Source organism: Apus apus, chromosome 4 (genome assembly GCF_020740795.1).
Source record: "Apus apus isolate bApuApu2 chromosome 4, bApuApu2.pri.cur, whole genome shotgun sequence".
Taxonomy (NCBI): domain Eukaryota; kingdom Metazoa; phylum Chordata; class Aves; order Apodiformes; family Apodidae; genus Apus; species Apus apus.
Genome location: NC_067285.1, coordinates 88266237 through 88294098, shown reverse-complemented (window position 1 = coordinate 88294098; position 27862 = coordinate 88266237). Strand labels below are relative to the sequence as shown.

Here is a 27862-nt window from a genome sequence, read left to right as displayed (position 1 = left end):
GTAGCTCCAATAAGGTGACAAAAATAATTTGCTAACATTTTTTACTGAATATATATTCACAATGGTAGAAAGACCTCTTTGGGAACAGCAGCAGACTGTGTGATGGAATAATCTTCTTCATATGTTTGCTTTACATTACTTTATGTTTTCCCCATGTACCTCCTACAAAGATACAGGGTAAAAAGCACTACTGAAAGCGTTAATATAGGGAGGCCTGTGGATGGTGTTGGTCAGATCAGCACAGGCTGGTCTGCCAGATTAACCTCGAAACAGACATCCAAAACCAACCCCTATAATATAGGTACCTTTCTCTGTCTTATCTCAGTGCATAGGTAAGGGTTTCAAGCAAATACAGCCCAGGCCTCTTTGTAAATTTGATTGATGTGAATGCCATGAATCACATGATTCATCACAGTACAACACACATCATCTATCAGGATAAACATCAAATAACAGTTTTTCATTAAGTAAGTCAACATACAGAATTTTCCATGGCTGATTCTAGAGGACATCAGGTTAACATACAAATTATATTAATTTACATATCTGTTAATTTATATTTATTTTATTGTACAATAGCCCAAACAGCTTAGCTTCATAATTTTTCTGCCTATTTCCGTGAAAAAAGCAAGGATCTGTAATAAGCTTATTATGTTTTCCCTTAATGCTTTCAGATGGAATAGGATACATAGCACAATTGCCTGCAATAACAGAAATTCAGATTTCACTTGAGGAAGTAATTTTTAATCATTCCCTTTACTCTGTTTTATAGGTCAGAGTAAGAAAACCAGTAAAACATGGCTGAATACTACCTTTGGAACATTCTTAGTCTACATATTATATAATACACAACCCCCCAAAAACTGAGGACCAGCAACTGAATAAATGCTTTTACAAATGTTTTAGGAAAATAAATTATCTGATATTAGTCACTTTGTCTAAATAAGCATGCTAAAATAACACACTAAATGAGCTAAATGACATGCTATCAAGAAATTACTGATAAAACATTGATCAGAAATTATTGATCAAAACTGTAAATTTCTTCCTCTTCTGTACTGCTTCTATTCCATAAATTATCAAATAAAAAAAAAACAAAACAAAAACCAAACCCTAGGAAAATGCTCAGTTATTTCAGAATGATTCCTTTAATCCTCTGAACCTTTTTCCTGCTCCAGTCACTCACAAATGCTGTGGCAGAAGACAGGCTGACTAAAGAAACATGTTACTGGACATCCTTTTGACAGCTGCACTACAGAAAAACAATACTCTTAGACAGAGGCCATCAAGTTGACATTCATACTGTTTTACCAAGTAAAATCAAATGCAAAAAAGCTCTGAATATTCAATCATGGATCTACATCAATATGACATGTGCTAATAATATTAGCTAAAAATACATTAAATGGTTTCATGAAAGGGACACAATTTTAACTCCTCATACTTAGGCAAATCAACTGAAGAATACAATTAGTTACTGCTGTGATAAACTGAAGGCTAAATAAGAATCTTATATACAGAGAATTCCATGTACACACATACACACGAGTTCCTCTCTACCCTGCATCACATCTTCCTGTCTGACTGTAGGGCAAATCAATCAGCCTCTCTGTGCCTCTGTGCTGCTTTCCACAATGAGGAATAAAATACATTATTTTCCCATAGCAGTGATGACAACACTACACATTGGAGATTGTCAAACATTAAATATTACATTGAGTAGGTAATCTTAGTCATTAGATGAGTGCTTTGTTTCTGATTAAGCCTAAATGGCAAAATGTAGCTCATTATATTAGACTTCATGAGTCAGTTTACAAATTGTTATTACCACAGAGCAGGGCAACGAATGCAGCAACTCTTTTGCACAAATGCTGGCTTGGATCCTAGAAACAGTTTATCTACATGTGTGGTGCCATGTGGCACAGTTTAGCATTGATTTTGAGGAAACTGCATTTCTTTTGAGATCCTCTCCACAAAAAAGTGGACATCTGTTCAACAGATGAGCTGACAGCAATCTTTGCAAGGCAGAGGCCATAATTACCTAATAAACTTGGCATGATCAAGAAACATGGAGCCACTTGTGTTGCAAAATACAGCTGTGCCTACATGTCATGGCTTGAACTCTGGTTCTGTTCTGCACCACTCAAACTTGCCTGTACAGTCATTGTCATGGCCTCATAGGCTCTTGAGAAAAAGTTCCTTCAAATATATGTCTAATTTTCCTAGGAATCATTTTCTCTCTTTCAACAAAAGCCCCATATATTCTCTCCTGTACCTGCAAAACCAATTGTAGATCCATGTTTTCTTTTGGCTCTTGAAATAGAAATCTTACCTGTTTCATCCTGAAGTTAGTATCTTCCTTCACACAAAGGTTCACAAAAACAAAAGCAGAGACCCTTACTACAGGAATTGACAACTTTTAAACTTTGTACTTCTTTGAAAAAAGGATATAACCACTAACATGGACCTTGAAAACTAAACCATATTATTCTAAATAACTGACATAAATATCAACCTCAATGGGATCCAGTTGCAGGATGAGAGACCTAAATTTATGTGTCCATGTGTAAGAGACAGCTGTTTAAGCTCCCATTACAGGCAGTGGAAATCCAGTCAACAAAAAGAAGTATAAAGACCTATACAGCTGAACAAGTCAGTATCTATACCAGGATAAAATGCATTGCTTGCTTGATTTCTTTTATTGCACAGACTTGATCCTTGAATACCATGGGTGTTACGCTACGTAATTCATATATAGATAGTTATTCGTAAATATCTTAATCTGGAGGTGAGTTTCACCCTTCTAGTCTAAACAAAGTAAGCCACAATATTAACAAAAAAAAGTACCAAGATTTATTGATACTCATGTTAAAAATATCTGAATCTTTTTAAAGAGGATTTTAAAATTAGGAATATCCTTTTCTCAATGCTAGTGCATTTGTGCAATGTTAGATATTCAAAGTCAATTTAAGAAAGACAAGCAACAAAAAGGAATAGCACAGAAGAAAAACCTCTGGTTCAGATAATACACATAGTATAGTAGTAAGAAAAGGAGACCAGATTTTATTTCAGAATGTTTTCCCACAGTTTACTTCTAGATACCTGTGTTGAGAGATAAAGACAACATTTTATTGATATGTAGGTTCTAATATATTTCCTTTTGAAATATAAGTGGCTCACCTGTTCTGCTGCCTCTCTTTTGACATTATAGGTATCCAAGTGTTCTTGGAGCTCTAGAACACTGAACTTCAATGTTTCTAGCAGACCACATGACATTAGCTGAAAGATAAAAGCAACCACTTCTGTAGTCACATAATATCTAACTATAATCCATGTACTCTAATATCTAAATTGTGCAATATGAAATAGCAAATTCGCATTTGAATAAACAATCAAATTCAAATTAGTTGGGGACAGATAATTTGTGACATCTTGGAGTTAGTAAACTAACAAATGTAGTTTTATCAGTTAAATCTGTGAACAAGTTTTTATTCCAAAATAAGAAGGGCAATACCTAGTTAATATCTGAAAGAAGATTTCAAAGGGATTTTTAGATCTTTTGAAAAGAAGAATAATGTTTTATATACATACTGCTAGTATAAATATCACTATCACTTTTCCATAATAATCAAGACATCTATGGACAGATTTCTCTCCTAAAGGGCTGAAAAATCCTAGCCTATATACTCCTATCTTATTTGAAAGCCATTCCACATACTTCATACTCCTTGTGATCTTGCTCAGAACCTTTTCCAGTTCAACTGTCTCTTGAGAGCAGGGGACCAGAACTGCTCCCAAAATTCAGGATCTAGATATACTGGGGATATATATACTAGCTCAATAATGTTTTCTGTTTTTCTGTTTCTTTTAATTATTCTAGCATAGGTTTTTTTTGGCTGCTGCTGAACACTGAGCTGACTTCTCATGTAAATACTTACTGTAACCCAAGATCTTAACTTGTGTAAAAACACACAATTTGAAGTCTTTATTATATGTTCCTAGCTAGAATGTTTTTCTCATGCATCATCAAATATATATATATATGAATCATAGACAATAAAATTATAAAATGGCAAAGTGGCATCTAGGCAAAGACTCTGCCTTTTTCTTCTCTGTGCAAAGAATATAGAATAAATATGAAAAAGGAGGGAAGGTAAAGAATAGCAAGGGAATTGAACTGATAAGCACTATCAGTTAAGTTCCCTCACTGTTCCTTGTTAAACCTCAAGGTTATTTTTGGAGCAAATGCACTTCACACTTTTGTTTTCAAATGTTTATGGTACATAGTGGCCACCTAGCACTTTAATTCCTTTCTGATTTCAGTTATAAAAAGCATCTTTTTTTTTCATCCCAAAATTTTTCAGATGTTTCAATTAGAGATGTTAGAGAGCAACCTTTTAAAAGGCAAAAGTCTAACACATTTTATTAAAACCTTTAAAAAATCTTCCCATTGCTGTTTTCTAGTTGATAGAACATAATTTTGTATGTTAGATAAAAATGCTTAAACAGAGAGGTATTTCAGTGTGTAAGTTCGAGATTTTTACCGTTTCTGCATCCACAAAGACTGTTGGACATTCTGAACATAACATCATCACTTCCAGAGAACTCTTAAATTTTGTTCCAATGCGCTGCAGACTTTCACCAAGAAAGCTGACTGAATCATTTGTTATAGACACAAACTTCCTTTGAATGGTCTGGAAATCAAATCAGAAAAACATTTATTTTGCATTGTATTTTACTACCCCCTCCTCCTCCTCTGGCTTTTTAGATCAAGAATTTCAGGGCAAATTTCCATCGTGACAGTATATATTTTTGTCATTAAATTACAAACTAATACATAATTTGCTCTGAATATTTATGTAAAACTAGTTCCAAAATATGCAATCAATAAAACCAGCCTGTATCTATAAAGACAATTACTTCTTTCACATCTAGACCTTTAGCATCAGTATAGCTGGATGAATATTTGTGTTTATACAGTACAGATAGTAGTTAAATTCATTTTCAAGTGCTTGTGTTGCAGAAAGTTGTACATTGAGTTTTATGAGTCAGAATATGACCTGTGTAGTACAATCTGTGTCAAAAACTGCCACCTGCAGGGTTTCTACCTTCTTCAAAAATCAGTCCTATGTATAACATTTTAAATTTTGTAGACTGTTGGCTTGGCCTAACACAACACTGTGCTTTGCTATATATTATTAATTAAATCCCAGGAAGCTACATGTAGAATAAAGCTGCACAAATATGGTATTTACAGCTGCAAAGTTAAACACAGTGTAGGAGTCAGAAGGCAAAAGGGAAAGGTCCAATCAAACACGGCCTCCAGGGCTGCATTTAATAATGTAACCGTCCTCTGTACCCAGTAATGCTTGTTTGCCCAGGCGCAAGGCCCTGGATCACTATTTCCCCTCTTCCCAGAGTATCCACCTTTCCAGATGACTTTGTCCTGTCAAGCCACAGAAAGTTTCACCTTTCTTTCTAGCTCCCTCTTTAAGGATCACCAAAGAATATGAAGTCCTGTTTTATAACTTTCAGGAAATGAATGAATGTGTGCAAAGCAACTGTCACTAAGCTTTGGTATAATACGGAGAAACCAAAACCCCGATATTAGATGAAGGAAAAAGACAAACATCTAAAACCAGGGACAGGAATTTCACAGTACTGTAGCAAAATGCTTAGTTCAACCAAAAATCAGGAACGGCTATAGATAGGCAACTAAGTTATTCCAGGGTAAGGCAGAGCATGATTTCTCCACATCTAAGTTACCTGATGCTACAAACCCTAAACCTGCCCATACATTTGGAATAAAAAGCATGCTAGTGTGGTAAAACAAAGTGAGGCCTTCATTGAGAAATGTGTATATATAAAAAACAGCAGGCAAAATTAATGTTGGAGATGTAAGAAAGTGTTGGAGTCATAAGGTCTTAGTTTGTAGTAACTGCTCTCTGCTCACTTGGCACGTTGCCTGTAAATAAAGTGGAATAAATGTGCTTCTCCCATCCCATAAGACATTGCAAAGAATACTGTATGTCCAAGTGGTACCACTTTGAAAATGTAAAAAAACCATCCCTACATATAAGGAGGTAGGCAAAAAAATTAAACCACAGGCATTTGGTGTTTGATGCTAAAGACCTATAAAAGAGAGACATTTGAAACTTCCAGCTGAGGAGATCTCCTGATTACTTCTCCACAGAAAAAAACCCAAACTTTTCTCATAAGACAGATTCAAGATAAATTCATAACTGTCTGTCATGCTGTGATCCCATAATAATGAATCCCACAGAAAACCCAGGAGAAAATAATTAATTCTGTAATCAGCACATAACGTGGGTGACATTCAGATAATAAAAGGGACACAACCTGAACTAAGAGCTTACAAGAAACACTGAACTGCTTTTTCTGAGCTGTTTTTTTCCACCCCCTGAGTAGAATCACTCCTGGACAATGAATACAGCAGATAGCCCATGGAAAAATAGTGTATGGCCATATACATTCTTGTAGCAATGTGTTATTTTTGTCTGCTTTTTGTTTGCTTCCTAAGGCTTCTCGTTACCACAATCTTACGGCTTTTGCAGTTACAGAGGGGAAGAATAGTTTTGAAAGCAGGAGGAAAGGATTTCAGACAAACAACCACACACTGGCAATTCACTGACCTGAAACAATCTAGAGAAGACATGAAATGTATAAACAGCACAAGATCCATCTGTATCTGACAGCATTTGATTGACATGGCAGCGCCAGGCTTGCTCTTCATCGTCGTACGCTACTGGCTGAAAAGCTGCCAGTATGGCAGAGAGAAATGGTGAAGGAGGTGGGGACGTTTGTACTTCTGCAAAACCATCCGGTTCTTCTTCATCTTGGCTATGAATAACAAACAACAGAAATGAACTCCTTTCAGGAAAAAAACCCCTTCATTTTGGTAGGAGAAAAATATAAGAATTTGGAATTTAGAATAGTGTTTTGTAAAATAAATCATTATTCAACTAAGGTAACCACAAATCAAGAAAAGTAAAAAACCTAAAAACTTTTGCTACTGCAATATAAAAAATGACTTAAACTTTGGAGGTATCTGAGAGTATATTAAAACATGTTATTTCTACACATATCTACAAAGGGCTATCTGTAGGTTATATATAGCTATATACAGCATTTTTTTATATATATCTATATCTATACACACCAGTCAGAAATTGTTGGTTTTTTTCTTGCCCCTAATAGCTTTCCTTAAAAGAAACACAAGAGCTCATTTAGCAGTGTAATACAATTTTATAACTCTCTTAAGTAAGATCCTAAGTGAGTGGAGATAAATCGGAACATTTTCATTTTTATGGACAATCAATTTAACAGGCCTTTGTTCAAAGAGCATTCTGCAGTCATACTTTCCATTAGGCACCAAGCCTCCAATAAAAATATCAAATTCTAAATTAATCAGTGCTACTACTTACAATCATTAACTTCATTGTTAAAATTTTCTATATTAAAAGGAATGACACGTTTTGATAGTTCTTCATGTGTAATTGTACTTAGGCAGCAAAAATATGTGTGGGAGGACTCCAAGTAGGGATAGTTTATTAAATTGATTTTTTAAACACATACCATTTTTCTTTGTAACAACCACCTCCTTCACAGCGGCACCAAGTGTGTCTTAAACAAGACTTAAACATGTCCTAAACAAGTGTGGGTGCTGTTTTTAGGTATATTTATTCTAATAGCACAAAGCTCAAAAGTTAAGATGCAATCCTTTTGAACAGTATCTGCAAGCAAAGCTTCAGAAAAGATTTTCAGATAATATTCTATCTAGTGTGTCAACCCTATAAAGAATCACCTCTCTTGGTCTTCAAATTAGAGCTACGGGATTTTTTGTTTGCTTCATGTAAATAAACTAAAGCCTAAAGAGATTTTTCAGTTGCACATTAGGAAATAAACTGCTATTAACTGGTATCAGTCTTTAATTGTTGCAAGGCATATTGCAGTATCTTGCAAATGGGATTACAAGATTCAATTTCTCTGTCCCTGTCCCAGCAGAACCTTCTCAAATTACTTGGACTTTTAAAGCTTTTGTTGTGTCCTTTTCTGCAAAAGGCTCCTTAAACGATCTCACTGATAGAATATACACAAAGTCTATGTATTATTCAATCCAAACTTCTGAACAAATTTTAAGTATGAACAAGTCTATGAATAATCTGGTATTTTTTTTGTTTGTTTTGGGCTTTTTTGTTTGTGGGTTGTGGGTTTTTTGTTTGCGTTTTTCATCTGTTTGGGGTTTTTCTGTTGTGTTTTTGGTTTTGTTTTGATTTGGGGGGGAGGAGGGTTGTTTGATTTTCACTCCTTAGACTGTTACCTTCAAGGCACTTAGGGTTTCACTTCAAATATAACTCAACCAGCTAGGTTGTTTTGGCTCTCCATAATAAAAAATTAGAAAAATGTTATTTTACCCCAGGCAATGTTACAGGCTTGGGGAAGAGCTGCTGGAGAGCTGCCAAGAGGAACAGGACCTGGGGATGCTGGTTGACAGAAGGATGAACATGAGCCAGCAGTGTGTCCAGGTAGCCAAGAAGGCCAACAGCTTCCTGGCCTGTAGCAGGAACAGCGTGGCCAGCAGGAGAAAGGAAGATCATGCCCCTGCAGTTGGCACTGGGGAGTCCACACCTCAAGTATTGTGTGCAGTTCTGGGCCTCTCACTATGAGAAGGACATTGAAGTGCTGGAGCAGGTCCAGAGGAGAGCTGGCAAGCTGGTGAAGGGTCTACAGAAAAAGTCATATGAGGAGTGGCTGAGGGAACTGGGGATGTTTAGTCTGGAGAAGAGGAGGCTGAGGGGAGACCTCACTGCCCTCTACAGCTACCTGAAAGGAGGTTGTAGGGAGGTGGGAGCTGGCCTCTTCTCCCAAGTGAATAATGACAGGACCAGAGGAAATGGCCTGAAGGTGTGGCAGGGGAGGCTTAGATTAAGAATTTCTATACTGAAAGAGTAGTCAGGCACTGGAACAGGCTGCTCAGGGAGATGGTTGAGTCACCATTCTTGGAGGTATTCAAGAAACGTGTAGATGTGCCACTTCAGGGCATGCTCTTTTTTTTTGTAGGTGTTTTTTGGTGGAGTGTGTGTGGTTGTTTGGTTATTTTTTTTGTGTGTTGATAGTTGGACTCATGAGGATTCTGTATTTTAAGATGTCTTAGAAATATACAAGAGACCAAGACGTAAAAAACCCGACTTAAATGCTTAAAACCTTAACACTGAAAACAAAAAACGTGGGCAAATCCAAAGACAAACTGGCCTGACTCCTACAAGAACTTTGATTTTTTTTTTAATTTACTTTTTTTTCCTGTCTTCAGGTGCCAAGAGGTTCTGCCATAATTCAGAGCAGTTAAAGGGCTCTTCCATGTTACACTTGCGTGAAGCTGGTGGCTGCCAAGAAAACACTCCAAAACATCTCCTGACCTCTTTTGACGTTTCTGTCCTATAAATGGTGATGAAATGTGATAGAGTTCTCTTATTCATGAGTTCTCATCTTTTCTTACACAGCTGTTTTCCTTGTACCAGAAACAATTGCTGAGCAAAGCAATAAGTCTATTTGCTGTAACAGTAAAACCAATCAACCGTGATTTCAGATATGCAAAACATAATTTTAAATGTTTCTAAATTATTTTGCAATCATTTAGATTTATGGGATCTATGGAAAAACCACATGCTGTAAGAAAGACTGCTTTGTTTGATTCATGCACTGATAACATTTAATTTCTGTTACACAGAACCTGTATTAATCTTACCTAGACAAACCAGAAAAGTCAGCTTCTTCTTCTTCACACCTCTCATCTAGCTCTTTCAAAGCAAGAGTAACATCCTCTTCACAGATAGATTCAGAATAGCTCTCAAGAGCTGCTGCCTCAGCCAGTTCTGGGGGCTCTTCCAACTCAAGAGATTCATGACAGACCAGAGAGTCTTGCTGTTCTTGTAGCAGATACGACCCAGTGTCTTCACTAGCAGTGCTAACCTGTTCATCCCTTACTGCTGAACTGCCTTCCTGTGAATCAAACATACTGTTATTACTTTTATTGTCAGGGGTTAATGTATTCTTACCAGTTTTTATGATGATAAAGTAACGAAGTTATAAAAATTGTTTACAAAAATCCATTTATGTATCAATACTTCATCTTTTCAGATTGTTCACATAATGTTAGTTTGGCAAATGTGGGTAGTCTACTGGTACCATATATAACTTCTGGTTAGCATTAATATCCTAAAATATGAATTATTATCTATAGCAAATACAATTTCTCAAATACACTCAATTAAATCTGTGAAGAGAACACTCCAGAAAGATATTTGCAAATAGCCTCAAGCATATTTAGATCACAAGAAGCACAATCAGGACTTTCATATTTTACTTTTCTAGGTAAGGACCAGAATGACTGTCTCACGCTTGCTGGAATCAGTACAGAACATTTCATCTCCATTCCACTCACGGATTTAACAAGTTTCTAAAACATAACTTATCAACAGTGTAACAGGTGAAGAATGGGAAAGCGATGTTCCACTATTTTTATTATTTTGCCACTACTGTTAATATAGATAGCTTTAAGGGCTTAACCCTGAATTTCTAAATGTGGGCCTCAATCATTGGCAAGTATAAAGAAACAATAATTAAACTCAGGTAGCTAATAGAAGAATGACCCTTTCTCCCTTTCCTCTTCCTCCATTAGCCTTATTATACTCATTAGCATTGCTATACTGAACAGAAGAATTCAGATTTAGTTAATTTACGATTAATCAATTTGAAACCTTTTACTGGACTTTTCTGTGGAATAAAAATAACACTTTATTGTACTTGCTATTTCCTAAAGGTACAAATTATCACACTTCATTCGTAGTGTCCTGCTCTTCCTCTACTGGCATATGCAAGACTGGTCAACAAACCTTTGGACAGCCTCTAAGCATACACATCACTTCACAGCAGAAAGTCTACACAGTCTACACAGATGGTCTGACAGACAAATAGCTGCACACGTATTAGAAAAGACAATTCAACTTCACAGAACAATGTAATTTTCTTTCCCAGTGATCCTAACCTTATCGCACTCGGACTATATGCTACTGCTCTAAGTGACACTGAAGTTTTTCTGTGTAACACTGGACACGTCTTCACTGCTAACATAAATGTTAAGTATCTTAAAAATATGATTTATATATAGTTGACAACTCCACAGAAGCTAAGGAAAATTACTTCTAGCAAACCATTGCCTCATAAATCCACAATGCAAGTGAGTAAAACCAGACAACCACTTTAGTCAGAACAGCCATATACTTAAGCTTGTAAAACTTGCTGTACAAAATTGAAAATACTCTTCTAAGCTAGACTGCAAATTCCCAATGGGAATATGGAATGTTCTTTTTGCAAAGATACATGCTATTACTGGGAATCAGCTAAATACATTTAAGTAAACTATTTACTTAACTCTTCAGCATCCCTACATGAGAAACAAGGAAATTAATTGCATCTAACTTGCACACACACTTTTAAAAATAATTGTTTCTTTTTTTACATTTTTCCTTAGATAAGTGTTGATACATTTATTTATATTAAAAATATTTTGCTAACTTACACTAGACATGCAATGACATGCTTATGTTGAAAGATTACATATTAAGTATATGAGCATAGGAAAAAACACCTGGACTATGTTGTGAGTTGTGTGGTATTAGAATTCAGAACAAAATTAACTTTATTTGCTTCACAAATTTTTAAAAATAAGTTGATAGTGCACATATTTTCAAGCTCATTTTGTTAAAAAGGCATAAGGCCAGCTCTCCCTTTTAGCAACAAAATCCAACTACATAGCTAACTCTTGTAGAGGAGTAACTTTGAGTGTTTAAACTGTGCTTGAAGAAAACACAGATATTTGACTGAAACCCATATTCTAACAAGCACAGAATAAACCTGGGACACAGAATATTTTGTGACTCTATTTATATGCATTTGCAACATTAATTTTTTTTAATACAGCCATTTTTCTGGATGCTGCTTAGTCATGAAATTATTTTATAGTTCACTTTAAATGTTTCCAATATTTAAATGACATTGGTGCTTTTGGGGTGAATGTTTTCCCTGGGATTATCAGAATTATGGTGATTTTACAAAGGGAAGTGCAGAAGAACAATGAATCAAAGTATAAAGAAGTCTCAGTAACACTATGAAAATGTAAAAATGAGTTACAGCTGAGGAGGTACCACACACGAACAAAGGAAAAGACAGAGGTTCCACTGTGGTGACTTTCCTTCTGTAAAATCCCAGTTTATGTGTTGCTTCTCCCTTTTGAAATATTAACATAAAACACCTATTCCTTTGTGGGGAAAAAAACAACATCCAGATGAACTGTTTTTCCAAAATTTTAGAAGGTATTTTTTCATAAGAAACTGTCACCCACACTTTCCCTTTGTTGTGCTCTAAGAATGTCTTTTGTTCTTACAGTTATCTTCATTAAATGTTAGCTAGGTGGCTGGTTTGCCTGTTAATAAGAATTACTTACTAGGTAGAAAACAGGTCAACTAGAGCTTTTGCTCAGAAACCCCAGTAACTTGAACCACTCAGTTGATTGTTTAAACCACACTTGCTGAAGACTCCATTTTAAGTATGTACCATGCAGCAGTTATGCAAATACATATAGGAATAGCTTAATATTTTTGAAAACACAGTAAAACTATAAATTCTGTTAAAGATGGGATTAGCAACATTTGTCCAAATAAAAATAAGATTGCATCAATAATTTTAACTGAAGAGAGAAAATGCCCGCCTAAATCAAGCCACTTCCAGAAAAAAAAACATGTTGAGGCTTTAGCTACAACTGCTAAATAATATTGTAGGAATTGTAGCAGATGAGTTTTTTTAATTTTAAATGACTTTTTAAAATTTTAAATTATTCAAAAGAAACTGAAGTACTCACAGATTTGCAGGCGACCGTTAGCTTGAACTCTGTCTCAGTCCACACAGGCCTTTCCAAAAAGGTCTACCACTAGCATTGGTGGTCTTTTTTAAAGGAGTATTTAATGGAACCAACTGCTAACACAGCTGGCCTGAGGTTTTAATTCCCATATAGCACCAATCACATTAACCCAATGAAAGCAAAAAAAAAAAAGGGAAAAAAAAAACAGAAAAAGGGGGGGAAAAAAAACAGAAGGGGGGCGATAAAAAGGTATTTGAAAGAAAATGTTGCTCAAGAAGGATTTCAACCATATTAGCCTATCTTCATTCTGCACCATGAAATGATCAACATCAGCCCTTCAAGAATATTTTTAACCTGTGGTAAGTTCCCTCAGTCCATCCCAGGAAGTTTTCATACTGAGGGAACATTTCGTAAGAACATCCCAACAGGTTAGAAATACTAAAAGCAAATCAAACAATCAGTGTAACAGACAATAATTCAGTTGAAAAGAAAGCCAAAGTTGCTACCAAACACTAGAAGGAGCCCAAATCAGTCATGCACCAGCCCACATTTCTCCCCACCTCAGGCAGCTGGTTGCTAGAGTTATCTAGAGGAGAAGCCTCCAAACTTGGGGTCTCAGTTCTGATTTGAAGCACCTCTTCTGTTCCCACACTGCTAGTGGAATCTTGAGACTGAAGTGATAAACCAGCATGATCTGATACTGTTTCGTCTATGGCAGAATCGCTGTTTATCTAAGAAAATAAAGAAATTTTAAATTCTTCATAGTTTATCAAACATATAAACTACAGGGAAAACAAAACACATTAGTTTGGAATTAGGCTGTTTCACTATGGCTAGCTATTTGAATTTAATTACACATGACAAGTTGAACAGCTGTACACTAAAACCATTACAAGTATCACATGTATTTCTATAACATTTAATTCTGAAGTGATCTTTGTGATCCAGAAAATTATCTTATTTATTTTTCTTAAAGGTCTTTAGCCCTGATGAAATGCTAGACTGAAAACAGTGAAGAGCAGAGCTCCCTGTTACAGGCAACATTAATACAAACTTCGTCTGAAGTCTGAAAAGCAGCATCCTATCCCTGCTGCTCCTTGTCCACTTCCATTTTTTTCCTACTTTTATGTAATGCAGAAAGACTTCTGAGTGGCCAGCATTCTTGATCTTCCTCAGTTATATGCACACATGCTTAAAATTCCATAATTAAAGTAGCTATTTCAATGGTTGAACGCAGCTCAGGCTCCCACAGGGTCACTTATTGCTCTCGCTCTTATCTAAGTATTTTGGTGGGGTTTTTTTGGAAGCTAGGAATCCACAAAAACACACACTTTATATATAAAAACATGGAAATTTGCACTTATATTTAAACAAATATGCTAAGCGTAAATACACTAAAAAAATCAATGATGTATTAGAAATATAATTATGTTATGTACCACCAGTAGGTAAAGTAACTCTTTCCCTTTGTTGATGTTGTTACCAAAAATAAGCTTAGCCCCATTAGTTTCTTTCCTCTGTAATTTACTTAGGCTGGAAGTGTGAGCCATACTTATCCATTAGAAGTGCAAGTGAAAGTTTATGTTCTCAGATTCCTTTCACAGAAAAATAACTTACCATCTGCGAACGAGACAGTATCTGACTTGCAGTCAAGGCTGCTTCTTCTTCTGAAGACTCATCAGTATCTTCTTCCTGGTTGGTCAAGTTCAAACTGGGTGTGCTACCAGAGTACTGACACTCTTGAAGAGATGGTGTGTCTCCTTTGTCAATGCTGTCAAGAGAACGTCTACGAACACCCCAGTTGAAGTTGTCCATACTTTCACCCTGTAATAAAAAAGTGTGCACACATATATATCTACAAATTTCAACATAAAAAAATTAATACAGAAATGCAACAAAGAAAACACAATGAATGCATTATGAACAGAGTTTCAATCAGCCCTTTAATTTTATTACAATTTTAAATACCTTGTTAAGTGATTTTTGTAGATAAATTAAAATATATATGGCAAATGAAGTAGAAATCTTTTTAATATCTTGTTGGAAAGTAACTCAATATAATATCTAGAACGATATCAGTATCAATGTTATATATCTGACTAGAAAGAACAAACACACCACAGACAACAACAGATGAACAAGCCAGGGCACCAGGCTGCAACTTACCTGCAGCTCCTGGTTAGCAAAAAGGAAAACACATACAATTAGAAAGAACGAGGACAAACACTTAAAGATACTCTAGAACCAGGGAAAAATGTTTTATTACATAAGATTTGCCAGCAGTAAAAGACTGATTCAAGCTCTGAAAAAAGCTTTAGTCAAAAGTCTAGTATTTAAAATAATTTTTTCTAATGGTAGATTGTTTTAAAAAAATAAACAAACTGATGACAAAACACTAAAACCAGCATGCTTATGATACATTTTATCTAGCATAACATGTAAACAACTGTTTCAACAAACATTAGATGATTTTTTTTAACTAACACACATGAATCTAAACTGACCACATTCAACTGACAAAGCACCATCAACATTAATGATATACAGGTTGTAGAAAAAACTATGTCTTCATTAACTGTTTATCAGCTACTTTGTGTCAGTTTTCTGAAATATACCCTAAACACCAATAGCTGGATCGTTTCTGTTTGCACATTTTGAAACTGGGATACTTGGGTTTCAACATCCAACATACTAAGTGAAATCCGTATCTTTAAAACATTAGTGTTTCACTTCACAAGTACAATAAAGATCTCTGATTCTCCCAAGCATTTTGTCAGTCTTCAGCGGTTCATCTAAGATGGAAAACCCAATCAGTTCACCTCATCAGTCTACAGTCAGTTCTGAAAACCCCAGATATAGCCCCAAATATGTAAGTATGGGTTCCAGAAGTGCTCTAACAGAATGTCTCTTATAGTGACTTAACAGATCATCATAACTCATTAAATATGCAAAGCAAACTAAACATTTTGTAGTCTCTTTCTCTCTTAATGATTTGCTTTGCTCAAAAAATATGAAAAGTTATGGCACAGCAAAAGAATCCCAACAACAAAGTACTAGTTGTGGGCAAAAGCACTTAAATTTAATCTGAATATTTATTACTCAGATTTTAAGGTAAAAGCCCCAGTTCATACTGTTGACATTTAATTATTAGCAACAAAGAATATGCTGTATTTCTGTATTTTTGGTGCAGAACTAGGCAGCTCTTAAATCAAGTGCACAATTTATATGTAATGCCCTAAATTTGTACAATCTGCCCTTTTTTTTTTTTTCTTGCAAGCATAGCACTATATGTTGCATACAGGCAAGTAAAGAGAAAGAAATTGTATTTTCTTCACTACAATATGCTATTAAAATTATATAGAAAATGAAGTTAAATATTAACTTGGTTTAGTAACATTTTCAACTTTTGGCATCCTACCTGCAAAGCCCCATCTAGTGTTAAAATGATATTTTACTACTATTGAGCTTTGATGATTCTGAACTGTTTGACTGCTTGCATTCAGCAAAGAAAATAGATGCAAATATTGGCTGAAGTGAAGCAATACACAGAAAGCATGAAGCAAGTGAGATAAACCCAAAGTATTAGGGGAAAAAGAGAGTAAAATTCTGTAAAAAGGGCTACATTATCCAGAAGAACCATCTTAGAGTGTAGATAGGCAGATGTTCTTAGTAGCTTGCTGGTTTATGACCTGTAAGGGTCTCCATTGCTAATTCAATTAAGCACTGAAAGAAACTACAAAGCATTTGATTTCTTCTCCTCAGTCCTTTTACAGTCCTACTTTAAAGCTTTAGCAAATTCTGGACTGAAGCATGTTATTTATCCCAAACAAGCAACAATTGTTAAGAGCATCTTTACTATTGCTTGATATTTACTTTAGTTTTACCTCTCTTCTCTCTTTTTTTGACAGTAGTGGAAGAAATACAAGAACTGCAACAAATCAGATATGATGTAAAAGTCAATGAAGCAATTACCAAGTTAATGGTATATCATGAGATAGTGTATCCTACAGTTTATAACTTTGAAAGATAATCTTCATGTTTTCAAAATGCAGAAACGTATAAGGAACAAAGATTATGCCGTTTTCTTAACATATTGTTCCATAATTAAATTTTCTACTGCATCATACCCAGGTGTTTCTCCTGTCATTGGCTTAAACTGTTGTATCACTTTTCAATTAAGTCACTTAAGCTCCCTTAAAAAATCCCAACTCTGCTGCAAAAAACCCCAATGATTTGCAACAACTTAACACTGCAAAGTCTGTGACTTGGGTTTCTTTATCGTGCAAGTTCCATCATATCATAAATTCTTCCCAATTGGATTAGAGAGAAGAGCTGCCAATTCCTCAGAACTGCACCAACATAAACTAATTTTTAAAATGTTCTCAAATGGAAATACACAGAAGATATCCCAAGGTCTCACCTCTGCATCTTCCAATTCAACATCTAAAAAGTCAAAGTCTTTAAAAACTCCAAATTGTTGTTCACTGGTATTGTCTTCTACAGCCACTTCCTCCTCTTGAATCACTTCTTCTGTTGCTGAAATAAGACTAGTTTGTTGATCTCCAACTTCCAAGTCTTCATTAGAAGAAAACACAACCTGCAGATATGGGTAAAAATAACAATAAAAAGTCCAACATCCGTAACTTTGTAAGTCAGCTATCCAGCTTCCCACAATTTAATGGCATTAGTGGCAGCCAGCTTACCACTATGATGGTAATACTAGGGCAAGTGCAGACTGAGATTTCTTTTAAGATTAATTGGATTTTAAACTACAACTTTAAGCTAGTGATATAAATCTCTCCTTAAGATAACTGAGAGCTGCAAAGGTAGAAATAAAGGGAAAAATATATCCCTGAACCTTCATTTTCATAACCACAGTGTTAGTCAAATGTATGAAAAATTCATAAGAAACATCCACAAGACATGAGCCATATCATTTAATCTACTAATTTCTTTGACAAGACTGCCTTTAAAAAGGCATTCAATGCCACCTTCCAGTGCTAATAATCTCCACAAATTACAATTTGCTGTTTGTTTCCATTTGAATTTTTAAAACCATTTTCAATTTCAGCTTTCAGGAATCTAACTTACTTCATTTTAACCTCCTCTGCTAGATTAAAGATCCATCTCCCATCAATATTTTGCCCCAGCTAAGAACTTCTGTGTCACAATAAGAAGCCATATTCTAGATGATAACCAAGGTAGGCTAATCACTGTAATTTAAAATCTATGAATGTTATCAGCACTATTAACCTTAGTATGCCAACAAGGTGTCTTTTCTGTGCCATACACAGAAATAACACCATCAACCTATTATTACTCAATATTTAAGACTACTACTCTTACTGATATCCATGTTAGTTTGAAGGCATGTGATCTACTGGTCATTTTCAAAAGATTCCGTGATATTCTCAAAACATCATGAAAATTACTGCAGTCCTCAGCCATTCCTGCCCCTTCTATCTAAAGCACATCTTATTTATAAGGGACTAGATAGAGATTTGGTCAGAAGAGGGGAGACTTAGTTCAAGCCCGTCTTCTAGGCAAGACAATTAAAATTCATACATGCAGTCTCAAACACACAACACACTCTTCTGGAGTGGCAGTGTAGACCTGCTCTTCTGTGAAGAATGTAAAAAGTTGGAAAAAGTTTTAAGGATTAGTCTGATCAACAGAGCATGTTAGTAGTCAACTAACTGAATTTGGAGAGGAAAGATTTGAGTTTCAATCCAAAGATACTGTTTTGATAATCACTTGAGATAAAAAAATAATAAATAATCCTAGTCATTTATCTTTGCTATAAAAAATATAGTCTTCCCCTTAAGACTGACCTAAATTCCCTGACATGGCATCATTATTTTTGGTTGAATTTAAAAGACGGTTTTGAGACTTGCGTAGTAAAAGAACGATGCCAACTGGACTTCTTGAGTAATAACAGCAATTAATTACTTATAAATCAAGCTTTTTTTAATTCTTTCATTGGATTTGTACATTATGGAACAAAACCCAGTTTGTCAAAAAACACTTCATAACTTCACCAATACCTGAAAATGAAACAGCATTCTAGCTACTGGAATTTAAAAAACAAACCACTATCGCCACTTACTGAAGGATTCTTGGGAAGACCAGATTCTGGACCACAAAGAGAAAGCACGTTCATTAGCTTCTCCCTAGTTCTTCTCTGAAAAATATACCAAAGAAAGTGACATAGCAAGGCATCTGCTAGAGGTCCAGGTAAAAATGTAAAACTACATTTTAAATCAGTCATCTTACATGCTGACATCCTCTAAAAAGAATCTTACAGTTTTTTTCTTTTCACCAGCATTAGCTTTTAGTTTATGCTATATTCATTTACTGTCTTGCTAAGGCACAACAGATTTTAAGTTACATTTCAACAAGTTTTAATAAATTCATAAACGCTGTCTATAATATATGTGTCATATGCTTGAGATACCATGTACCTGAGATAGCTGTGGTCTCTTCCAGCTGACAGGAACTAATGCATTTGAATTGGAGCCTGATGAAGTTGACGAAGTGCTCCGGGTGACAGCAATGACTTTTGGCTTCCCATTTCTACCAGCTGCACTGTGTTGATCACCATACTTATTCCCAATAATTGGTGTCTATTAAAGAGAACAAATACTTTCTTAAAATTCAAATCCATTAGTAAAGATTACACATCTGATTTCAGAATTTAGTATTACAGAAGCTGTAGGAGGATTTGTCTGTTTTTAAGCATCCTATGAAGCCCATGCCTAGTCCATGAGCATTAGTACACTGGGAAAACAAAGCTGAGTACTTCTACTCTATGCAGCAGACTGCCATTCTGCTGACTTGTGGAATTCTGAATTTTGCAAGTTTTATGCTTACCATCAGTTGTATTTTTTAAACACCCTTTAAAAAAACCTGGGGTCTAAGTTTAAAAGATGCAAAACTTCTCTACAGAATCACTCACAGACATTAACAAATTGTTGTCACAGACCAGCAACTGTACCAACACACAACTACTTCTGAAAACCAAAGATCAAATTCAGTACTTTTGACAGCAACTGCTACTCCAATGAACTCTGTGAAAATTCATCTTGTCTCTCAGTTATCTGCATGCACTGAAATTTCCAGCAGGGAATTCACTTACCAATTTAAGTAATGTTCTTATCTATATCTCCAATCATTACCTATGGTCAGCTTCAACTAGGAGTCCTTATTTTTTACTACTTTTAAAATTTCTATGATTCTCATGTCCCTATATTACACTGCAGCCATTTGGCTATGCTCCCTTTTTCAGATACAGAATGAATATCAGCTGTATTAATATATTATTTTGAGCTCTAACGAACCCTAATTAGGAGGGTAGGGGCATTGTTTTTAACTACAGGAGTTTTTTTTTCCAGTTGTGTCCACCTCACACTGAGGTTCCTGTATTCTGTATCCTGCTCCTTCCTCTAAACTGCAGGATAGGGTTTTAATTCTCTCAGCCTTTGAGTGTCTTAAATTTGATGAAAGCCTGCAACTTTCAGCTGCAAGTAGCAGGCAGCTGCATTAATCTTCTCTCTCACACAGCCAAAATATCCTTGAGAATAATCCTATTGCCTTTAGTAATTAACTCTCCAGATACTCAGAGGAGTAGAAAAGGTAGAAACACCACATAAAATTTTATCTTTTGGTATGACTCTAATTACACATATGTAAAACTTCAACATCTGCCATTCTTAAAAACTGTGTTTATTTAAAAACATATAAATTCAGAAGGCTAACAGGAAACAACTCTTGAGTTTGCAAGAGAATGTCATTATTGCATTGTAATTGAAATATAATTACCTCCGATATATCAAAATGAAAATCTAAGGTCTTCCCCGGTAGCTCTTTGGAGACATTATTAAAAATTTTTGTGAAAGAGATTTCAGGAGAACCTATATCACCTCCGTAAGACTTCGGAATATCATTAGGTACAACAAGGCTTGCTGATCGAGACACCACCAGTTTCAAAATATTAAGGGCTTCCTTCCAATAGGGACTCTAAAAGAACAGACACAAACCACAAAACAATCAACTTCCAACAAGACAGCTATTTTGAATGTACAGTAGGATTTTGCACTGGTTCACTGCAAGATTCCCAAACCCAAAAGCTCTAATCTTCTACACATGGCTGCAAGGTGCTAGCACAGGTGGGCAGTTTTGGACCTTGATGTGCTGGGAAGGTAGTGGCAAAGAACCAGGTCATCCCATGGTGGGCAGTTGTGTCCAGCCAGGCAGGTCCATGAGCTCCGGGTCACAGTGCCAGCCACACTAGATCCTGTTCCTCACTCCCTCTCTTCCTGTATTTACACTGTGTTTTTTTACCACTGTCTGAAATATCTGCCCTTTACATCCCAGAAGATAAAAACTGATACATTTTAAAGGAAAACAACTTTTGCCTCCTAGCATTAGCTTAGACTTTTGGGCAGAGTAAACTGAACCTGAAACAGACAAAAATATTTTGTGCTTTGTATTTCCTCATGCATTTCAAAGATCTTAAGAAAAAAGCAAATACATTTACAAGGTTTCCTATAGTAACAAACCAATGGTGTGCTTAAAAAATCCAAGGCAAAAGCATGAGAACATGATAGGCAGAGCCTGAGCTAAGTGCACACTCCTTAAAAAGGTTATTAAGCTAATGTAAATAATTCAGCAGTTTCAACTACAAAGATTGTGGACTGGATCACAGAAGAGACTTAATACTGAAACTTAAATCTTCCAGTTTTTGAAATTGGCAGGATGTCTGGGTTTGGTTTGGGTTTTTTGTTTTGTTGTTTTGTTAATTGCATTAAAAAATAAACACAATTTTTAAGGCTCTACAAGTAGTATATGCTTCTTTGTAGGTAATGAGAGTCTTCAACAACCTCCTGAATTTCTGTGCATCATAAACATAAAGAAGTAGTCTCAACCTTGAACTATTCTGTAGTAACTTACATTTATTAAAGTGCATTTGTCATGACTGCAGAGGACTAAAAAAAACAAACTAGCTTAGTAGCCACATTTAAACAAGACTTGTTCATTTATGCCCTCTTCTTTTGTCACCCAGCATAACATTTTATTGTATCAAAACCAGACAGGCTTCTCTAGACTATTTTTCACTAGTGCCATTACTTTGATAGCTGACATCTTCTAATTAAGACTATATTCCGTGGTAGTGAGGGCTTGCATAGAGAGCTCAGACAAAGGTTAGAGGCAAAGCAAGAAGCCTTCCGGCCATGAAAACTGTAGTCATACTAATCATTCCATTTTGCCTAATGCACTCTGGCAGGAGCACAATATCTAAAGTACATATCCATCAACAACAAAACATCCAGGAACACTACTTTTCCTGGTTAATTATGATTAAACCATTTGCTGAAATACATTTGGCAATAATGGAATTCAGGAAAAAAAAATATTTTGTGCACTAAAATGGTTTTATGCTTCAGGCTTTTTCAGAAAATCTTTCAGCAAGATGCCAGACCTTCTTTTGCAAAATAGGTTTTAAATAAATTGTGTTCCAAATACAAAGGATAAAATTACCCAGGGCAAAACACTATTGTTCATCTTCTGGGGACTTTCTTTAATAAAAAATACACTCCAGTTCACTACAGTGCACCTTAATGTTCCTCACAGATGCAACAGTATAAGTGATTTAAACATGCACTTAACTGTAAAACTTCCTTCTGAAAATATATACACTGAAATAAAGTATCTGCACAGTATTTAGCAGTAAACATTTCCTTATATTTTAACAGTTCAAGGATCATCTGCTGTAACTCCATACACAGAGGTGCCCACATCTGTAAAGAGATGCATATTCACCCAGGTACTTTGTCCCACAAAATGTACATCAAATTGGACAAATGCATAAGCACACAATGAATTCATACATAGGACAAAAAATAAAATACTGTGGAATCTGACTTTGAACAACTCTTCCTATATCTGAAATAAATTAATTCTCAAAAAAAATTCAAGTGCAATCTCTACACTGTTTTTATATTAAGTAGACAGGATTTTATAGTATTTCAGAGTACCTACCTGGACATATTTACCGATAACTTTTATTATTTCCAAATTAAACTGCTTCACTGGTGCTGTGGATAGGTCAATATGACTCAGAAGGCTGTAAATGATCTGCAGTAAGGACTGCTGCATACTGGATAACCCTTTCTCTAACAGCTAAAAAAAAGTTTTTAAAAACACAAAATTTAATTAAGCCCTTTAATGGTAGAAAAGAAGTGAAAACAAACATTAAAATATAGTTAACTTCTATACTTATTTATTTTTCCCTTCAAGAAACTTAAGTGTATCACTTACTGTTTTTCAAAATTTTAACATTAAAAAAGTAATGCAATAGAAAACTGTCCTTCATCTTAATTATTTTCCTTTAATTTTGACATGTTAGCACAGATCTAAAGCACCTATAATAAAATACATCTTATTAAATAAAAAGTGTTCCTACAGATTCAAAATCTCAGAGATGCTTGAAAAACAATTATGTCTATGCTTTAGGGAAGGCTAGTATACACAAACTTACAAACAAAATAAGCACATACAAATTCATGAAAGTGTAATAATATTTTTTTAAAATATCTTCATCAAATTGAAGTGATATACTTCAAGGACGAGCTCTACAAGCTTTTCACACAAGGTCATTCGTCAAAGGTAATCACAATTTTCTGGTAAGAATGGCTGGCAGAATCATACACTGAATTCTGTTAAATTATATTTGATTATACACACCGTGTAATACTTAAAAATTGAACCTTGAAATTAGTTTTTAGGTCATTGAAGGACATTTTAAAATGTGTATTTGGCTAAAAAAGGTCTCAAAATTTGCACTATGTGTATTTTGCTAAAGCAAGACTGTGTGCATTTAATTCATGTAGCATGGAATGTAAATATCTATTACAAAACACTACTCTCATAAAAATTGATACTTTATTAGAAGAATTATTATTTCAAGACATATTTTAAATTGCTGCACTGTTCCCTTTCCTATATTCTCAAACATTTTATTATTGCTGTTCTCCCATTACAGAGGATGTGCTTTTCCCCCAGCCAGCATTCAGAATCGTGAACAATTTGCAATGAGCAAATGTAATGTTGAACACAAATCATCAAAAATTTACCTCTGCAAGATAAGTTACGAGGTTAAATGTGGCATCTGAGAAAGAGTCATGCAAGTATCTACACACTACGTTAATCCAGTTAGAACAGTCTCTGGAATAACTGTGTGTACTGTATAAACTCATCATATGAGCCAGATTGGCAAGAGTTGGTGATTTCTCCTCTGCACAAACCTGAAAAGCAAAAAGCCTATTTAATTATGTTAGAAATGGCAACATTTTAGCCTAAGCATTCACAAGTCATTATGCAGTTTTCCCAGATTTCACTCTATTTTCCACTAACTGAAATAAAACCAATCATACAAGCCACATCTACAGCTTCTGTAGAATGTTGGAACCTGGCAACTCATGAAAGAACTAGTAGAAAAGATTAGCTAAGGCACTTAAAAATGTTTTTTGAAATGCATCAGGTATAAATAACAAAAATATAATTCCAAGTTCTGGAACGGGCCACTGCACTCAGTAGCCATTCATAAGCCTTTATCTGCCTCTAATTTTTCTTTGAAGAGCAGACCAGCCCTTGTCTGCTTAGCCTTGCACTTAGCAGAGCAACGAGGGTTTGTATCTGGGAAGACAGTACTATCTGCAATAACAGTACTGTGGCAGCCATGCCCCAAGTTTTTGTACTACTCATACCAAACTTACTTTAACTACTGCCCCAAGCCAGCAGTGCATGTATTTCAGGGACAACAGAAATTTTTGGATTTGCACCAGGCATGTACTCCTTTCCAGGTGGCCTGCACACAGTTAAGTGATTTACATATCACAGTTTGGGAAGCCAGAGGGCTATGACTGCAACTCCTATGACAGCACTTCCTTATTCCCCTTTCCGTATTCTTCCTTAAAATGCAGACTGTCAGAGCAGCATACCACCACCCTGTGGCTGGAGGGTGCTGGTGTGTACCATGTACTGCTTTAACAGATGTTACCGTTCATAAATATTCCAAGGTTAATCACAATGTACAAATAATAGAAAGAACATAGTATCTTTTATTCTCTACCTACTAGTCCAAATCATAAAGATCACTTCCTTATAAGTACATTAGGAATTTAAAATTACAAGCTGCAAAATCAGACAAATAAGAAAAGGTAACTGATATAATTAGTAAGTAAATTCTTCTTTACATACAAGGTTTATAGCATAAGCAAAATATGTTTTTTCACTGACAAAGGGAAACTCAGGGGTTGATATGAGGATCAACTGTGTAATGCAGGACTGGATCACATCTTTAAAATACAGCTTTTTATAGTTATTTCTATGAGACTGTTACAACGGTAGAATGGTGTAGGTTGGAAAGGATCCTAAAGATCACCTAGTTCCAACCCCTCAGCCCCTGTCATGAGAAGGGACACCTCCCACTAGACCAAGTTGCTCAAAGCCACATGCAACCTGGCCTCGAACACTTCCACATGTTCACTGAATCATATGAAAGTATTGCATAAGTGAGCAGAAAAATACAGCAGTGCAGGTAATAAATTCCTGGATACTCCCCAAGCATTATTTTACATACCTTTGCTATCCTATCAGCTGTTTCTTTACAGAACTGAGTTGGGTTATCAAAATGTTGGATCAGATGAGGAAGTAGGCACAAGATGTTTAGGGGAAATCCTAAACACATACACAAAACACAGTTATTATGAGCCCTAATGACTTTAATATGATTTAAAGTGGAATTATGTAAACATATAACATGTTTCTGGTATTTAATAAACCTTAGAGCATGATAGACATGTTCATACAGATATAGAAATGATATATACATACACACGTATTTAAGTGTGCATGTAAGTAGAAGATATATAAATGTGTCTGTGTATAGGCATGAATATGCATAAGATTAAAATAAAATAATCACTGGACCAATTAAGCAAAACTATCATGCATCAGGATAGTTTCAGGCAGTCACACTGTTTCAAAATGTGCAAATAGTTGAGCTATTTAGCACAAGATTATGAAAAATAATACATGTGGCTCATAAAACTTGCAAGCAAGTTTAAGGTAAGCTAATAGTCATTACATAAAGTTTTTGTGCAATATTTCTTGGCAGATAATTGGAGCCTGTAATGTATTTCCACTATCTAGCACTGTAATATCAACAACTGCAAAAAACATTTATCTGAAGGGTGCTTTTTAAAGGCAAATATCCAATCACTACTGATTTTCATTACACTTAATTAGATTAAAAGATATATTTTCATTACGAATACAGTTACTAAAGATACCTGCTAACTGAGAAGGATCCACCAAAGCATGCCTGGAAATTGTGATGAGTTTACTGAGGAGATGAACTGTCATTTCCTGTGTAGATGCTGAAGTAAAGCCTTTCAGGAAAAGCTGTTGAAGGCCTGGAAAGTTACTCCATTTCAGTTTATTTTGCACCTTTTCTATCTTTTCCCGACTCTCTGATTTATCCAGTGGCAAGTGAATAAGAAGCTTGTTGAGTAGCTTGAGAGCCAAAAGGTATTCATACTCATAATCTGACTCTAGCAACGAAGCTGCAATCCAAAATATGGTGGCCATCAAGTTGACAGGGTCAGTAGTAGGCTGCACATCATACATCCCTCCCTCTCTCAGGGAGGAAAGGCTTCTAGTCCTTGCCAAGCTTCCACCATGATTTATCCTTCCATCCATTATATCCAGTGTGTTGCTCCGTCGACGGTCGCCTCTCCGCTCACTGATTAAATTCAGTCTCAAAGAATTACTCCTTGTATTGCTGTAGTATCCCAAACAACTGCCACTAATGGGACTTGTGCTTAGATTTATCTGTCCAGTGCTTTTCCTATTAGCTGCATACTTGTTTCCCATTACAGAATCATGGTATGAGGTTCTAAAATAAAGATCAGTAACACATATTATTCCATGCAAAATACTTCAATAACATACAGTTTAGAAAAAGGGAAGAAAGAAAAAAATTTTACATTAATCACATATATACACACAGAGTGAATACTCTGCTTGGAGTATACTCATTGGAAGAGTATTATAACACATGAAAATACAGACTTTCCAAACATATATATGTTACTAAAATATCCTTACAGCTTAAGGGCAAGCAAGCCTGTAGCATTCCATTATCTCTGCTACCAAATCTATTTGTTGCAATCCCAGAATAGCAAAATAATTACATACCAGTTTGGTAAAATCAGGAAAATTAGCCCGTAGCATGTAAAGATTATCTGAAAATGAAGATCTAGCATTCCAACTAATAGATGTGATAAAGGCAGAGAAATTAATGAATAAATAAAAATATTTACTTACTACCTTATATTGTCTAAAGTATCTGACCTAGAAAAACCAACACTTTCCAGTTCTGATACTGAGAAACTTAAGACATTCCTAGAAATCTCAACATTTTCAAAATCTTTGCCATCGAGTCAAACCAGTAAAGATATCTGTACAATTAGGGATATTTTTTTAGTTGGATAAAAAAAATCATTGAGCTAATTACTCAGACTGTAATGAGACACACAGATTACTCAGACTGTTCCACTACACAATAAATGTGAGGCCTAAGACAGACCAGCATTCATTATAACTGAAGACATTTCTTCTGTATTAACATTGGAAAAAAAGTATTTATTGCAGCACCCAAGTTCTTATCTGTGAACCTTAATTATCTTAAATTTATCTTTTAAAGATCAGTGCCATTACCTTCATTATACATACAGGGGAAAAATAAGACCCCCTCAAATTCACACTATTAATTGAGGTCAGTAGGGCCTGATTTTTTAAATAGAAGTTCTACACTCATTGCTTTTATTTTTGAGAAGTTTCAGACTAACTGACAATGTTTCA

The 27862-nt window shown here is 35.3% G+C and overlaps 1 protein-coding gene across 5 annotated transcripts in view; it reads right to left on the bottom strand.

Moving 5' to 3' along the window:
- FRYL (FRY like transcription coactivator) overlaps window positions 1–27862 on the bottom strand; it is a 162932-nt gene that overhangs the window by 9758 nt on the left and 125312 nt on the right. For all 5 annotated transcript variants that reach the window (XM_051617266.1, XM_051617268.1, XM_051617269.1 and 2 more), the window contains 14 exons: window positions 26290–26894; window positions 25578–25675; window positions 24070–24240; window positions 22976–23116; window positions 20756–20953; window positions 19399–19560; window positions 19044–19118; window positions 17358–17534; window positions 14555–14761; window positions 13498–13668; window positions 9767–10020; window positions 6654–6861; window positions 4545–4694; window positions 3181–3279 (listed from right to left, as the gene is read on the bottom strand). In XM_051617266.1, the coding sequence (XP_051473226.1) occupies window positions 3181–3279; window positions 4545–4694; window positions 6654–6861; window positions 9767–10020; window positions 13498–13668; window positions 14555–14761; window positions 17358–17534; window positions 19044–19118; window positions 19399–19560; window positions 20756–20953; window positions 22976–23116; window positions 24070–24240; window positions 25578–25675; window positions 26290–26894 (2716 nt within the window). The remainder of the gene's footprint in view (window positions 1–3180; window positions 3280–4544; window positions 4695–6653; window positions 6862–9766; window positions 10021–13497; window positions 13669–14554; window positions 14762–17357; window positions 17535–19043; window positions 19119–19398; window positions 19561–20755; window positions 20954–22975; window positions 23117–24069; window positions 24241–25577; window positions 25676–26289; window positions 26895–27862) is intronic.